Here is a 17,649-nt window from a genome sequence, read left to right on the forward strand (position 1 = left end):
ACACGAGTATTGGTTTTGGATGGAAACACCTGTCAGTGTTCCCCCTTAGGGTTGCAGAAACACTTATAGCCAATGTTGCATAAAGTTTTGATGAGCCCTGCAAAATTCTGTCAAGTGGTACCTTTCACTATTGAAAATACTAAAACCTATCACACCTTCACCTGGTAATATGTGATTGAACAAATCTGACATTTAATTTTACAATTTCCTATTTTAAAATATACATTCTCAATATTTTAACAATTCTGATTGTTAAAAAGTTCCACTTACATTGAGCTAAACAGATCCTCCTGGAGTTCCTGTTGGTTTACCAATAAATCACAGCCTAACCCCTGGATCCTTTCAGAAAAAGTATAAATATCCATATAATAGCTATTTTCATATTTAAAGACAGTTGACAAATCATTCCATGGGTCTTCTCTTCCCTGGAAAACCAATTCCATTTCTTTCATTCATTAAAAAACAAAGTTAACAAAGTTGTTTTGTCAAAGTTCTTAGTAATTGACAAAGTTCTTAGTAATACTATTTTTTCTCTTCTAAATGGGGTTCAATTTTTATATTGAATTTCAATACAGTATATTCAATATTTACATATATATATATTAAATATATAATATTAAATATATGGAACATATACTATATTCAATTTATATATTCCTTGTGACACTATTTCAGGTATTTTCTGCTAAGCTTAGAATAGTGATGTGAATCTCTGAAGATCTAGAGAACAACCTAAGATTAAGCTAGCTTTTGCTATTGTTTTACAGCCATATTACACTATTGACTCAATTATTCTCACAAATATTGTTCACAAGTGCTACAACTAAACCACATCATTCTTCCTATGCTTAAAATGATAGGTTTTTTGATTTGCATTCAGGATCTTACCATTGTTCCTATTAAGTTTCATCTTGATACAGATGTCCATTTCTCCAACTCAGCAATATATTTTTAGTCTCTGATTTTTAACATTTAGTGAATTTGTTATTACTAATTACTTGTTTCCTATGTCATTATTCAAAGAATTGATGAGCATTCCAATCAACATAGGACCTAAATAAGACTCTGTAACCAACTACGACAATCTTCACTGCAAGTTAACACCAATCCATGCAATCACTTCCTATGTATAGCTTTAGATTTACAATTCAATAAACATATTTGGCTAGTAGATATCATATTGGACAGAACAATTATACATAAAAAAAATATTTGCAAAGTAGAACCTTTCTAGAGAAAAGGAAAGCAATGGTGAGAATGCAGCCTTCAGATGAGAAGTAATATACAGCTATTTCTAAGTAATTTCACTTAATCACTCTAGAAGAGTACTCTAAACCCTGCTATAGCCAAAGAGTGAGCTATATTCTGTATGTAAGAGGGCTTTCAAAAGAGAATGATTAACTTCTGCTTTCTTTAGGTTTTTGCATTAAATCTTTTTCTTGTCTTCTAAATTATATCCTTTCTTATGTTTTTTTAACTTTTTAAAAGTATATTTTCAGAGATTGATTAACTATCTCTAATGGAGTATCAAGGAGTTATAAGTAGATTCATATCTAACATATTCAATAGAAGAAGAAAAAAGACATTAGAAAACTGTCTTGGAGCTATATAAAGCCATTGGCTGAGCTGATGACCCACCTATCAAAGCAGAGAACTCAAGAGGTTAATAGGCAGTGAGAAGAAAATACTAGGACTTGTACTTACATTTAGTTTTTTTATAAATAAATAAGAAATAAATTAAGCTTTACTAATATTTAAGACTTGGATTGACAATAATGTCCCCACTCAGTCCACATCTCATGAGACTACACTGTTGAAAAGGCACTTGAGATATCCTAAAGGAAAAGTAGGAGTTTCAAGACAGAAATACTGGCAGTGGTTACTTGGTTCCTTAACTTGCTTTTAAATTGCAATTTATTAGCATTTACATTTGACCACCTGAGTGAATTTATAGAGTAAACTAGAGGCCCGGTGCATGAAAATTCATGCACTGGAGGGGGGGTCCCTAAGCCTGACCTGCCCCCTCTCACAGTCCGGGAGCCCTCAGGGGTGGGAGGCAACCTGATGATCAGGGGAAGGCAACGCCCCTTTACACCTCTGCTGCTGCCACTGCTGGCAGTGCAAGCCTTGGCCAACCCTGGTTACCTGAGCCTCGGGCGGCCCTGGGCGGCTGGGCAGCCGCCATCTGAGGTTTGCCTGCGCCTCGGGCGTCGGCTGGACAGCCACCATCCGGGCTGACCCTGGGCAGCTGGAGGGCTCAGGGGACTGGGGGTCTCGGGGGGCAGACACGCGGAGCCATGCGCCTGCCACCCCAGCGGGGCTGAAGGGACTGGGCACCACCACTTTGTGGCTGTGGGTGCCACCATCTTTGAGGGCGGGGCAGTCAATTAGCATATTCCCTCCTTATTGGCTGTGGGCACCACCATCTTTGAGGGCAGGGCAGTCAATTAGCATATTCCCTCTTTATCAGATAGGATTATTTTATTTATTTATTTATTTATTTATTTATTTATTTGTTTGTTTGTTTTGGTTTCCAAAATGGATGCAAATACATCACCTTCAGCACATGCAATAGTTACACTTCCTGATGATGAAGCCGGCACTGAGAACTGCCATCTCCTTGTCACACGCCTTGCCCTCAGTGCGAACCCTGTTGCTTCCACCAGCACAGGGCGCTGGGAGGAAGCGGCATCAGTTCGGCAAGGGGAGTCCCGTGCTTTCCGGTGGATGGAGATAAAACAAGGTAACTTCCCCGTCACTGTGACACTAGGGAGCCAACGCCACAGCCGTCCAGGTCTGCACAGAGGGCCAGCCTGCGCCTGTTCTCAGGGCAGCAAGGCCAGTGCAAGTCCGTGAGCGCAGAGGATCCGATTTTCCAAGATAATCAAAGAAAACAATTACTAAATCCTCTGAGCACTATTTCCCTCCCTCCTAAGATGAGGAAATAAGGTCTTTCATAGATAAAAAATACACTTCTATCAAACACATTGCATGAGAAATCCTTAAAAATTTTAAACACTTAAAACAACACCGAGGGACACAAATCTCTGTAAGAGTGTTTATTAGATAGGATTATTTTAAACGGTAAAATATCTATACTTCTTCATCATGAAATGTGTGACCTAAAAAATCTTTTCCCACATAAAGATTTCCTGATTATCTCAAAGTGAACTACTTGTATCTGAATTCGATTATTTATGCATTGTTCTTTAGAAGAGCGAGAAATGTTTCCAATTTGCTGACCAGCTCTATGCTGACTAGTGGTTGTTAGCAGTGTCTATACAGCAGGTATCTTTTTAAAAATCGAAGCTGTTCCTGCAAAGTAAAAGTGACATTTAAGTAATCCATGAGTAAGCCTTTTGAAGTGAACATTTTGAAAATGAATATCTGGAAATGGTTTTCAGTGCTATGGGTTTTTTGTTGCCAAAATCTATAAATACTCATGTAGCCATATAGTTTAAACTTGAAAATAAAATGTCCAATTCTGTTTGAAAATATTTCTCATGAAAGTTTGAGTGAGTTTTTAACCTCTTCCTTTAAAATATTAAAATGCTCATTAGTTTGCAAGGACCAATTAATTGACATCAGGTAGGATGAAAATTGCCAGCTGTATTCCTGCAAAAACCTTTGCAAAATTGGTAGATGGAACTGAAAAATGAGCATTGTGATGTAGCAAATACAGTCAATAATTTATTTCTTTTATTTGAAATGACACATCCTTGTGAGGTATATATTGAACTATGATAGACATGAAAACTAAGTATAAAAATAAACTGAACTTAGAGACCTCTGAATCACTGCATTACTAAGTATTAAACTAACATTTTTTAAATGTTAAAGTATAATCAATCAAAGCACTCACACTAAAATTTTTTCAAGCATTGTGATCAATTACATTGCTCGCATTAAAGATGCATTTTTTAAATTTATCTTTATTGTTGAAAGAATTATGTCACCCTCTGCTTCCCCCATTGACCCCCCATGCGTACCCCCAGATGCATTTATTTTTATAAATATCTACATTAAAATATTATTTCATCTTTATCTTCAACCTGATTAAGTTTTCTGATTTTTAATATATAGAACATGTAACAGAAGATGCATGTATAATTTGTAGGTTAATATATATATATCTATATATATACATATATATATAGATATATATACATACACATATATATACATACTATGGGTAGATGCATAAAGCATTTTTACTAATAGAATTTAATAAAAAAGTTTCAAGGACACTCTCCTAATATTTCCTGCTCAAACAATGATTAAATTTTTTTCTTATAATGGAAACAAAGCAAAAGAATACCATTAAAACATAAGTCTCATTTTTAATGTCTTAAATAAACTATTATGTAAGAGAAGATTTTGTATATTCAAAGCAAACAATGATACGAGAATAGGTAAAGAATTATTTCAATAGATGCTAACAATGTGATCAAGTCCATGCTAGAATGATCTGAATCAGTTGCAAAAACAGAATAATCCTGCAATCCAGTTCAGGGTGCCGATTCAAACCTTGCTTTACTACGTCCTTCAAAAAACACGTACCGGTAGTGGCCTCATAGACCCTGTACCCATTGAGTAATTATTTTCCTCACAAACCACTCCACACCTTTCTAAAATGTGTGGATGTCTAGATGTCACTTGTTTCCAACATCAGACTCACAAATCTGGTTTAAGATAACTTGGAAACTGAAAAGTCAACACACCGGGAAAAAAGTTTTAAGTGAAAAGTTTGCCTCAATTATAAATTTGAAATTTTAACATCCTGCAGTATTTACAAGAAAGGGTGTTAAACATTGGCAAGAAAGAACCCACAGTAAACATGATGAGCATCTCTTTTTCTAATGAAATGGATATTCACATCCTACAGATATGACTCATGTTAACTACTTCCAAAGTAAGCCAATTTACACAGTGATTCTTGGAGTCCATAACAGAAGATTTGTGACAAGGAACAAAGGAGAGCCAGTGCAGATAAAAAATGCCCTAAACAAGAGACGTTTCTTTCTGTTTTCCCACGCAGTAGAAACTCCAAGAGAAACCAGTTCCTAGTCTCCAGTTGACATCAGTACAGGGGAGGAATTGAAAGACTATTGCTAGTCACTAGACTGAAGATGTGGTATGAAACTGCTGCAGGTACCCTGAGTGACCAGCTCCACTAGCAGGACCTTAGAGAAGCCCAACAAAAACATATGAAGAGTTCCATGGCAGGCTTGGCTAAGTCAGACCAGCACCCAGGGCCTCGTGGGCTCAGCGGGCACACCAAGATCTCCTACTCCCAGCTCCTGTACCTGAGCAAGGAAGGAGGTATAGTACTTATCTTATAGACATTTCAGTGTTTGGTGATGTTACTTTTATACCACTGAACCTCTTTCTATAACATTTTTCATGGAGGGTTATTGAACTGTGGGTTGTCTTTTAGGATATTTTTTTCCAGTTTTTCCTATAGGAATCAAAAAACATATAGAATGTTCTCATATATAATCCCCAAAGTCACACATTTCAACCTAATTTTTTTAAAGATATTTTTATTGATTTTTTACAGAGAGGAAGGGAGAGGGATAGAGAGTTAGAAACATCTATGAGAGAAACATCGATCAGCTGCCTCCTGCACACCCCCTACTGGGGATGTGCCCACAACCAAGGTACATGCCCTTGACTGGAATCGAACCTGGGACCCTTCAGTCCACAGGCCGATGCTCTATCCACTGAGCCAAACCGGTTAGGGCCACCCTAATTTTTGTTAACCAGAATAGAGGATAATATTTTATCTAGAAATAACTTAGTTTATTTGAAAGCTTTAAAAAGAAACAATACCCAGAAAGTTAATAATTCTGATGCAACAAAAATAAATCAATCCTCCAAAAGGAGAAAGAGGTTCTTCCACTATGATCATCTAGTCAAATAAATAGGTAAATAGGTGTGCTATAAAGAAACAAAAACTACACAAAGATTGTTAGAAGCAAGAAGCAACTGTAACACACTGAAAAGTAATCTCTTTGGTTCTAAACAGAATGCTTATTGCACCACCCAGGAGCACCACTGAAACATGGCTGTACAGAAATGAGCACCTACAGATGACACCCATGCAGAAAAATCCACTCCAGCTAAAAGACGAAGCTAAGTGGCTATATACCATTGGCATGGAGATAATAATCAGGCTAAAACATTCACCAGGTCGAAGACTGAAATTCCTATCTTTAGAAATGTCAGAATCATTCACAGGAAAGTGGATACTCAGAAATGTTCAAAACTGTAAGAATAAATAAAAGGAATGAAAGAGGATCTTAAGTGAATTGACAGGACAGAAACAGTTCCTTGCATGATTAGGTGCCGGTGGGGGAGTGAAGGAAGTCAGGGCCATATGGAGGTATATGGAGATGTGGGCTACAGTGCTGGGGATACGTGGGGATGTGCATGGATAAAGAGGAATTGGGGATTATGGATATATGGTGGAAATGTTTGATGAATTTAGGTCCTTAGGAGGATGTGGAGAATTATGGGGGAATTAAAGGGTTTACCTGGTAAAGAGTGGCAGAGTTGAGGGATATTGTGATAGAGAGTATGGGGGCACATGGAGGTGGGTTGTGGAGTGTAGATGAAAAGTGGAGAACTGCAGATGATTATTTGGGGAGTGATAGAGGTATGAAAGTATGTAAGTTGGGTATGGCAGAATATGTGGGGGATGTACAAGGGAAATATGCAATGGGCAAATGTTCAGGCATGTAGAGCTATGCACATGTCTGTGCACTTTTCTATTTAGTAATGGCACAAATAAGTGCTTATTGTTAATTTTCCCTTTGATTAATAATTCCTTACCTTAAAATTGTACTATGTATAACCATCTTTCACAAAGGGCAAAAAAATAGATTAAAGATGTAGATCACTACCTTTATGGTAATATTCCCTCTATTTTAAATAAATCAAGCTGACTTTCCTCACACATTCATGGAAAGAAAGTTGGGGTAGCCCAAGTATTTAAGATCAAGAACTTTATTGTACATTTGTTCTTAACATTTTGGATCTCAGAAATAGATTACTGAAAATGAAATCAGGATGTCATCACACTTCCTGTCTGAAACTACAAAAGACAAGTGATAGTCTTATTTCCAGATTTATAATCTCTATGCCTGTCCCTAACCATCCACAGTCCCATGAAATAAGGCACGGATAAAAAACTGAAAATTGGAAATATATACACCAACATATACATTTCCTTTACAAGTCCCTGTTAGTTTTCTCCTTGTTTTTAATATTTCCCTGCCATTCCCTCTCTCCCTCCCTCTCTCTCTCTCTCTCTCTCTCTCTCTCTCTCTCTCTCTCTCTCTCACTCACACACACACACACACACACACACACACACACACTTTTCTGGCAGATGACAGTGTGTCTGAATGAATAGCATCAAGGTTTCACCAAGCATCATCTTCCATTAAAATATGCATAATCTGGTTGACCCTTCCAGGACTGGTTTTTCACTTCATTGCTATTTTAATTTCCAGCCCCTTTTGAAAAATAGGATCAGCCTTTGACTAATGCCAAACTTCAGACATAATTTCAGTTTCAGCTTTTTCTTAGTCTTCAAATGAATAGTTATTCTGCACAAATTTAATTTCCTACTCCTTTTTCAGTTCATTTGGCAACAATTAGACCTGCATAGAAGACATTTTCCCAGTAAAACGTCTCTTGATCACTTACCCACAAAAATGCAAAAGATCATAAGTAATACATTTCTGGGCTTCTGATTTTAGGGGCTCTATTTTCATGTTCTTACCTCTGAATTGTTGAGATGACATTTATGAGTTCCTGAAAACCAGCCATCACTTGAACATTGGTCAATGTCTACTTTCTGAAGATTTATGTCCACTTTCATGACACCCCTTAAAAACAGAGAAAGATAAAAAGAACAAGTTAAGCTGAACCTTTATAATTTCTAACTCTGTATTCTGTCCTGGAAATCAGACAAATTAGCATAAATAATTCACTATAAATTTTGAAATCGCTCACTCATATTCAACTAATGTATAGCAAGTGAAGATAAAGGTACAATAGAACAGAATAATAATAATTATCTATTGTTCACTGTCTTCAGCTCCCCATATAATACCTGGCACATAGTAGGTGCTAATAAATATTTGTTTATTGACTAAACCCCAGACAGTATTTCTCTGGACATGGTAGCAAAGTTGACTCTGAAATAACACCTGCTCCTAGTATCCCTTCTATAAACTAAATCAATACAAAGTCCTCATCTTATTTCTTTCTACTCCTATTTCCCATTGCAGAGTCAGGATGTAGAGAATGAATGGGGGTTTAATCAGGAAGGGAGGACCATATCTGAAAATAAGCATCTCTTTCCTCTGATTTTCTGTAGCAGTGACTTTAAACAGCTTTTTAGGTCTCAAAGTGTTCCAACCAAGCAGAGTTTTGCATTACCTACATATATGCTGATTAGCATTTTCTTTGAAAATCTAGAAACAAAAACACTGCTTTTACTTAGCCATTTGAGATAAGTCACTAAAAAAGAGAACTCACAAATTTAGGGCCAAAAGCACAACTGCAAAGAAAGCTACAACTGTATCTAAAATTCCTCCATTTTCTCCAACCAACCTCTGTACATTTTCCTAAGGTCTCTCTCTTCTATTTTTCACCACCACCAGCACCACTCTCAGTAGGAGCAGCAAAAATATCTGTCCTGCACTGAACTGTCACACCTGGACTTTAATGAAATCAATATTCTGTGTCCTGGGCCCTGAAGCTCGACCTTTGCTGATGTTTTTCACACGTGAGTAAAATATAAACACCCCACTAAAAACCACTAAAAGTAAAAAAACAAAAAATACATTTTCAAGGCCCCACAACCCCATATTAAACTATTTTCATTATGAAATCCTATCTAATAATAGAGTAATATGCAAATTAACCATCACTCCGCAACAAAAATGGCGGCCCCCATAGCCACAAGATGGCGGCGCCCAGTCACCTCATCCCCGCTGCTGGAGTGTCCGACCAACAAACAGAGGCCAGAGAGCAGGGCATGGCGGCTTCCTCAGCGTGGGAACAGGGAAACCCCAGGCCCTGCAGACAGAGTCCGGAGAGCAGGACATGGCGGCTTCCTCAGCGTGGCAGTGGGGAAGCCCCAGGCCCTGCAGGCAGAGCCTGGAGAGCAGGGCATGGCGGCTTCCTCAGCGCAGCAGCGGGGAAGCCCCAGGACCTGCAGGCAGAGCCCAGAGAGCAGGGCATGGCGGCTTCCTCAGCGTGGCAGCGGGGAAGCCCCAGGCCCTGCAGACAGAGCCCGGAGAGCCGGGCATGGCGGCTTCCTCAGCGTGGCAGCGGGGAAGCCCCAGGCCCTGCAGACAGAGCCCGGAGAGCCGGGCATGGTGGCTTCCTTAGAGCAGAGGCAGCAGGAACACCCCCAGGCCCAGCAGACAGAGCCCAGACAACAGGGCTTGAGGGCTTCCTTAGTGTTGCAGTGGCAGCAAAGTTCCCAGACTTAGTGTGGCAGTGGCAGTTCCACAAAGTTCCCACACTTCCTTAGTGTGGCAGTGGCAGCAAAGTTCCCAGACATGGCAGACAGAGCCCAGACAGCAGGGCTTGGGGGCTTTCTTAGCAAGGTGGCAGTGGGAACACCCCTAGACTCCGCAGACAGAGCCCAGACAACAGGGCATGGGGGCTTCCTTAGTGTGTCCCTGTCAGTGAAGCCCCCAGGCCTGGCAGACAGAGCACGAATTTCATGCACCAGGCCTCTAGTCTACATATATAAAAGCCTAAGTGACCGGCCAGTAGCTATGATGCACACTGACCACCAAGGGGCAGACGCTCAACACAGGAGCGGAAACCATAAGCATGGAAACAAGGAACAGACTGATGAATCTCAGAGGGAAGGGGGGAAGGAGGAAAGCAAGAAGAGATTAACCAAAGATCTTATATGTATACTAGAGGCCCAGCACATGGATTCGTGCACCAGTGGGGTCCCTCGGCTTGGCCTGCCAGGATTGGGCCGAAACTGGCTCTCCAACATCCCCCAAGGGGTCCCGGATTGCAATAAGGTGTAGGCAATCTGATCTTTTTTTATTAACCTATCACAAAGTACTACACTATGTAGTGCTAATATGCTAAAAGGAGACAGAAAGCAAACAGGGACACCAAAACTTCTGTCAGTATTTTGTGAATCAGATAACCCAATATGTGTAAGTTTATTTTTCAGGTGAACTCTGAAATGAAAACCCAAAATTTCTCAAAGAAAACTTAGAAATCCTTCAAAGAAACAGACCTCAGTTTGCAAAATACTACTCACGTAGACCATAATTTCATAAAACAAATGTTCATATGAAAAATAACTTGATTCCCAGGTAACCTACAAACTTAACCCAGTTCATTTATTTGCTCTTTCAACAAATATTTATTGTCTGTTATGTACATACTAGAGGCCCGTTGCATGAAAATTCATGCAAGAATAGGCCTTCCTTCCCCTGGCTTCGCTCCTGGCCACCCGGGAGCCTGCAAGTCTTCGCTCCCAGCTGGAGCGCTGCTCCTATAGCTCGCTCCACCCCCTGCCCTCTCTCTCATAGCAGGTGTCCCGCCCCGCCACTCCGCGCCTGCAAATGCAAATTAACTCACCATTTTGCTGGGTTAATTTGTATGCTCATTCCTGGTTGGCTGGTGGGTATTGTGGATGTACGGTCAATTTGCATATTTCTATTTTATTAGTGTAGATCACTGTAGCAGATGCTATGTAGGCGAACCACATAGGCCCTACCCTCAAGTAACACCAAAAAGCATGTTTCTTAAAGTATTGGTATGTTGAATGGAGAACGGATGCTAAATTCTGGGGAATTGGGAGTATAGTAGGGATTCAATATACATTTGTTGACTTGATGACCACCATCACTGCCAGAACTTTCCATAGAACAATGTTCCACATAGGTTATGACAATCATGCAAGCCCAGTCAGGCTCTACTTTATGCTCTTTGAGAAATAGCAAATTCTTACTTTCATTAGTTCAGAAAATACTTATTGACTACCTTGAGCCAAAATTATTTTAGCCTTTGAAATACATTAATAAGCAGGGGGGGGGGGGGCGGGAACCTGCCCTTCAGGAGCTTAACTCTAGTGTGGGATAGACAACTAATAAAAGATGACTATAATAAATAAACAAATTATGCCATATATTACAAAGTAAAAAGTGCAATGGCGGAAAAAAATAAATTTGAAGCAGGTGATAAGAGACGGGTACATTAAACTCTTTGTTAAAGGGTGGTCGGGATAAGACTCATGGAAGTGAGAGCTCTAACTCAACATTCCAGGTATCATTACAGCAGATTGGTATTCATACACTTACCTCATCAGTCATCTTCAGAGACATAAATTTCTCATTGGACTACGATTGTCCACCACATTTTGGTATTCTTTTGTGAACGTCTTATTTAGAAGGCATCTAATAAAAAGATGCATTTCTATTTGTTCCACAATTTTTAGTAATAATGAAGTCAAGTTCTCCTCAACTATCCTGCTCCACTAGAAAGAGTTTGGTTGCAAGACAGTGGAAATCTTGTAATCTCCCAGCTAGCTCAGGGACATGGCTAATTCGGAATTCCAGGGGGCTGCAATTACTCTGGTTCCTTCCCTGAGAAAACTGGCTGAAGAAATCCTAATCGCTGAGGATTTTCCCTCTTAATTCCCGGTTCATATACGGGAACCAAAAAGTCACCGCAGACTAAACTCAGCTCAGGAAGCTTTCTGGGCGCTGTGCAAAACCACCCAAGGTAATGAGGCTTGCCTTAACCAGCTGGGATGTCAGCGCTGACTCATCCTCATTAGCGCCTCTGCCTCTGCGCCAGGGGACCTACAAAGCCCTCAGGGCAGGTGTGTTGACTTCCTGCGGGGAAACTGGAGGTTTGGGAGATTAAGTGGGATGAGAAAGCTCACTTTGTGAGGAAAAGTACACTGCCAAAAGCGACGCAGAGGCTCAGACACACGCACGTGCCCCCATGCGAGGACTGAGATTAGACCAGCTGAGCCCCTTGGGGGAGACGGGGATGCCTCTGAGCGAGCACCTCTGAGCTGGTGCCACTGGGAAGCTACAAGGGATAGGAAGTGGCTGCTGTTTCTTGGACTAAACACAGGAAAGCGTGGTAAATTGTGGCCAGAGAGTGGGAAATATAGCAACTAATATCCCCCAAACACCTACCTGGGTGCTTAACTAAACTGCAGACCAACCTTTTCCTCTCCTTGTCTGACACCTAAAACGTTAACCTTGCAATCCGCCTCATGTTCTCTTTCTGTGAATGGGCTCCCATCCTCCAATTATCCAAGGCAATAACCCATTTGTTATGAAAGTCACCATCCACCAACACAGCTGCCGAGTCACCTACCTTGTACTCCCAGCATGCTTTCTGTCTTGGTGACCCTTTCCCTCCCTTTCCTCTACCACTGCTTTGGTTCAGACCTCCATCTCATGGGGCTGAACATTGTTAATAATAGCTTACTAATTTAGTTTCTAGCATTGTTACAAGTGAAGATCCTAGTTTGTAGGTCCTAACACTTATATTACGGTCCTGCTTTAAGAAACAAAAACAAAATCATGAATACACACTTATATCACAATATGGCCTTTGGGCCTACATCTTTGTGCTATACTGTGGATGGTTAGTAAGATTATCACCATAACTAGAGGCCCAGTGCATGAAATTCGTGCATGGAGGGGGGTTGTCCCTCAGCCCAGCCTGTACCCTCTCCAATATGGGACCCCTCGAGGGATGTCCGACTGCCCGTTTAGGCCCGATCCTGGTGGGCAGTCGGATCCCTAAACGGGCAGTCGGACATCCCTCTCACAATCCAGGACTACTGGCTCCCAAATGCTTGCCTGCCTGCCTTCCTGATTGTCCCTAACCACTTCTGCCTGCCAGCATGATCACCCCCTAACCACTCTGCTGCAAGCCTGTTTGCCCCCAACTTCCCTCCTCTGCCAGCCTGGTCACACCTAACTGCCCTCTCCTGCAGGGTTGATCACTTCTAACTGCCCTCCCTTGCAGGCTTAGTCCCTCTCAACTGCCCTCCCTTGCAGGCCGGGTGCCTCCCAACTGCCCTCTCCTGCTGGCCATCTTGTGGTGGCCATCTTGTGTCCACATGGGGGCAGGATCTTTGACCACATGGGGGCAGCTATATTGTGTGTTGCAGTGATGATCAATCTGCATAGTACTCTTTTATTAGATAGGATAGAGGCCTGGTACAGGGGTGGGGGCAAGCTGGTTTGCCCTGAAGGGCATCCCGGATCAGGTGGGGGTTCCCTTGGGGTGTGGGGCGGCCTGAGCGAGGGGTCTGTGGTGGTTTGCAGGCCGGCCATGCCCCCTGGCAACCCAAGCGAAGGCCCTGGTATCTGGAATTTATTTTCCTTCTACAATTGAAACTTTGTAGCCTGGAGCAGAGCCAAGCCTTGGGCTCCCTCCAAGGCCGGCAGCCATTTGTGTTGGGGTTATAATTGAAACTTTGTTGCCTTAAGCGGGTGGGCCCGGCCAGGGTGTGCAGAAAGCTTTGCTTCCCCTGTTGCCGGCAGCAACCCTGGCCTGCTCTCTCAAGCTCCATTCTGCCGCCATTTGTTTGAATTTGTTTACCTTCTATAATTGAAACTTTGTAGCTTGAGTGGAGGCTTAGGCCTGGCAAGGGCAGGCGGAAAGCTTGGCTTCCTCTGTTACCTAGAAAACCTTGCTCTCTGTGGCTGTAGCCATCTTGGTTTGGGTTAATTTGAATGCTCGCTCTGATTGGATGGTGGGCGTGGCTTGTGGGCGTGGCTTGTGGGTGTGTCAGAGGTATGGTCAATTTGCATATTTGTCTATTATTAGATAGGATTTCTATACCAGGATGGCTGGCAATAAGTTAGCTATACACTGAAGTGACTACAAAGGACTTTAATTTATATTACTACACACAGACTAAATAATCCTAACCTCCCCTTAGCTGGTTTCCAAAAATGCGCACAACCTAGGCAAAACGGTAATGGAGGCAAGTTATAATTAAAATTGCTTTCTTTTGCAAATTTTACTAGAAACAATTGACCACAGAACTCATTGATAGTGCCCATTCCAATACTCTAGAGAAAGACCACAATGCAAGCAAGGGGCCCTAGCGCTTAAGTATCAAACACTGCTTTCTTCGAAACTATAGAATGTGATCCTGACATTTCCCACTCTCCTAAAGAATAAAAATTCAAACTCCTTGGTATAACATTATATTCCGGCCTCTCCTACCTCTAACTTTTCCAACCACTCTACTGCATACATTCTTTGTTCCAGACCATTCAAAATTACATGTGGGTCCTAAACATTTGTGCTATCTCACAAAACTATTCCTTTCGAGATCTTTCTATATCTGAAGCCCCTTGGCCTAAACTGTACCTTATCTATTACCAGAGGCCTGGTACACGAATTTGTGCATGGGTGGGGTCCCTCGGCCTGGCTGGCGATTGGGGCCGTCTCACCCAGTCCTGATCAGGGACAATGGGGGCCAGCAGGCCGGAGAGGGACCGCAGGAGGGCTCCAGGGCATGTCCAGCCCTCTTGCCCAGTCTCCATCCGCCTGACCCCAGCAGCAAGCTAACCTACCGGTAGGAGCGTCTGCCCCCTGGTGGTCAGTGCATGTCATAGCGACTGGTCAAGTGGTGGACCGAACCACTCAGTCGGACACTTGCATATTATGATTTTATTATATAGGATAATTCCTACCTATCTCCTTTATAAAGCCTTCCATGAACTCCAACTCTAATTTAAAAGCTATTTCCCTATCCTCCCCATAATACACTGTGCTTAGCTTCTTCATATAACTTGCTTAGTACACTGTATTATAATATTTTATTTTATTTTAAATATATTTTTATTGATTTCAGAGAGGAAGGAAGAGGGAGAGAGAGATAGAAACATCAATGATGAGAAAGAATCATTGATCAGCTGCCTCCTGCATGCCCCCCACTGGGGATCGAGCTCACAACCTGAGCATGTGCCCTTGTCCAGAATCAAACCTGTGACCCTTCAGTATGCAGGCCGATGCTCTATCCACTGAGCCAAACCAGCTAGGGCTATAATATTTTATTTTTAATGATTTTTTCCCGCCAGACCAAAATTCCATGGCCTATGTCTTCACATTTTCCCTTAGCTCCTAAATCAGCACACTCCCATTATTAACCTTAAAGAAACTGCATATAATAGAGAGAAGCAAGGAGTAGCTAAACAAATAATGGAAGGGAGGGAGGAATGGAGGGAGGGAGGGTGGGAGATATTGATTGATTGATTGATTGAGATTGGTTGAGAATACCCAAGTAATCTGAAAACTGTCATGAACTGCTATGGGTGAATGGATGGAAAGAAAGATTAAAGAGGTTGAAGGCAAGTTTTGAAAATTTGCTTTTGCTTCTTACTCATGTTACCTTAGACAATAATTTCCTGCTCCATCACCCCAAAAAGAAATTGACAGTAACATCACATATAGTCAATATTGATGGAGTTCCAGGGCAGAAATTATGCTGAAATAAAGAGATGATTAAAAAATATGCTGGTAGACTAATTGCCATCAGTCACCTACTCCTAACAGTAGATAACTAGCACAGAATCTGGTGCCTAGAAGTGGGTTGCTGACATATCTAAAACATGTGGCGCTGGGTTTGGGACCAGGTAGAGGCAGAAGATGAAAGGCCCTCAAAGAGATGATTCAGAAAAGTAGGAATATGCTAGTGAGCTGTGAAGGGCAATGAGGAAAACTATATTGGAGGCAAAAGAAAAAGAGACGTTTGTTATTAGTAGGTGGAAACTTTGCCAACACTGTCACCTCTTAAATGAATTTGTGGATCTAGCTAAGTTTCTAGGCAAAATACAGAGAGTACTACCTGAAGGTTTCTAGGAAACTACGATAGAATAAATACAAAAAGGGAGACATAGGATAAAGAAGGATCTAATTAGTTTAGTTTTGTTTTTGAATTTAAAAAAATTTTAATTGTGGTAAAATACTCTGTACATAACACAGATTTACCATCTTGGTCATTTTCAAGTGTACAGTTCAGTAGTGTTAGTTATAATCATATTAGAGGCCCCATGCACGAAATTCGTGCACTGGGGGGTAGAGGGTCGGGGAGGGTCGCTCAGCCCAGCCTGTGCCCTCTCACAGTCTGGGATCCCTCTTGCTGTCCAGGACACCTCGCTCCTTACCACCTGCCTGCTTGCTGCTCCTTACCTCTTGGCTCACTGCTCCTTAGCCCTGCCACAGAGGCAGGAGAGGCTCCTGCCACCGCATCTGTGCTAGCCAGCTGTGAGCCCGGCTCCTGGCTGAGCGGTGCTCCCCCTGTGGGAGCTTACTGACCACCAGGGGACAGCTCCTGTGTTGAGCGTCTGCCCCCTGGTGGTCAGTGCACGTCATAGAGACTGGTCATTCTGCCGGTCCTTCCTCAGTTCAGTTGATTTGCATATTAGGCTTTTATTATATAGGATTTGTGTGAGCTCTTATATGTTAAAGATACTAAGTATTTATCAAATATTTGCTGCAAATACATTTTTTCCAGTTTGACTTTTAAAATCTAGGCTCATTAGCGATTTCCCCTGTAGCCACGTGGATTCCTTTAGATGCCCGTTTTCTTCCTCATTGGAATTCTATGTTATTTTTATTGCTATAATTTATTTTCTTTTTTTTTTTTTAAGAGTCTCTTATTCTTGTTGAGTTATATTTTCTTCTAGTTTGCAGCCATGGGACCATAATGGCTTCACCGCTAACTTTATTTTTTTTTAATATGTTTTCATTTATTTGAGAGAGATAGGAAGAAAGAGAGAAAGAGAGAAACATTGAGCCCACAATCGGGCATGTGCCCTGACAGGGAACCTAACCAGCAGCCTATTGGTATACAGGACAGACATCCAGGCCCAGGCCTCAGGCTTTTTACTCTTTGTTGTTAATGCTTATAGGAGTCAAAAGGGCCTTCACAGGTGGCTTCTTATGCTAATGAGCTCATAGCTTCCGAAAGAGGCTGAAGATTCTCATTCAGGATTTTCACAGGACAGTGGCACCTCATAGAACCCCTACTCCTAGGAGACTCGCCTTTCAACAGTAATAACAGAACAGCTGACACTGAATGGCCACTTAAAACAGCCCCAGCACTCTGCTAAGTGCTTCACCTGGTGACCTGGTTTGATCAACAACCCTAGGAGGGCACTATTACTCCAGCTTTCAGATGAGAAAATAAAGGCCGGAGTGGTTAAGTGATTTATTTGCCCAAGTGCAGGGCAGAGCTGGGAGTGGGGGCTGCTGGGGAACAGATGTGCACACAGATGACGCCGGGATTCCCGGCATGAGTGACAACTGAGGCAGGACAGGACAAGAGAGGGAAGGGAGGGAAGGCAGCAGATATTGCCCAGGCTGGACTTCTGACCCTCAGGGGTTTCATGTTGCAGAGCCATCTTGCCCGGGAATCTGGAATCCGAGTTCTCCTAGGAGCCCCAGGACATGGAGCAGGCAATTTCCACACCTGCCTACATTGCCAGTTAAGCACTGGGGTTGTAAGCCCAGTGAGGGCAGGGGGGCAGATAATCACCGTGGCAACAGTGAGTGCTTAGTACCTGTCAAGCACCGGGCTGAGAGCCTTACGTGCATAATCTTATG

The 17,649-nt window shown here is 42.0% G+C and overlaps 1 protein-coding gene across 1 annotated transcript in view; it reads right to left on the bottom strand.

The window, feature by feature from the left end:
- GPR158 (G protein-coupled receptor 158) overlaps positions 1–17,649 on the bottom strand; it is a 429,025-nt gene that overhangs the window by 379,080 nt on the left and 32,296 nt on the right. The window contains exon 2 of the mRNA XM_008148869.3: positions 7,790–7,895. Within this exon, the coding sequence (XP_008147091.2) occupies positions 7,790–7,895 (106 nt within the window). The remainder of the gene's footprint in view (positions 1–7,789; positions 7,896–17,649) is intronic.

Source organism: Eptesicus fuscus, chromosome 2, assembly GCF_027574615.1.
Source record: "Eptesicus fuscus isolate TK198812 chromosome 2, DD_ASM_mEF_20220401, whole genome shotgun sequence".
NCBI lineage: Eukaryota > Metazoa > Chordata > Mammalia > Chiroptera > Vespertilionidae > Eptesicus > Eptesicus fuscus.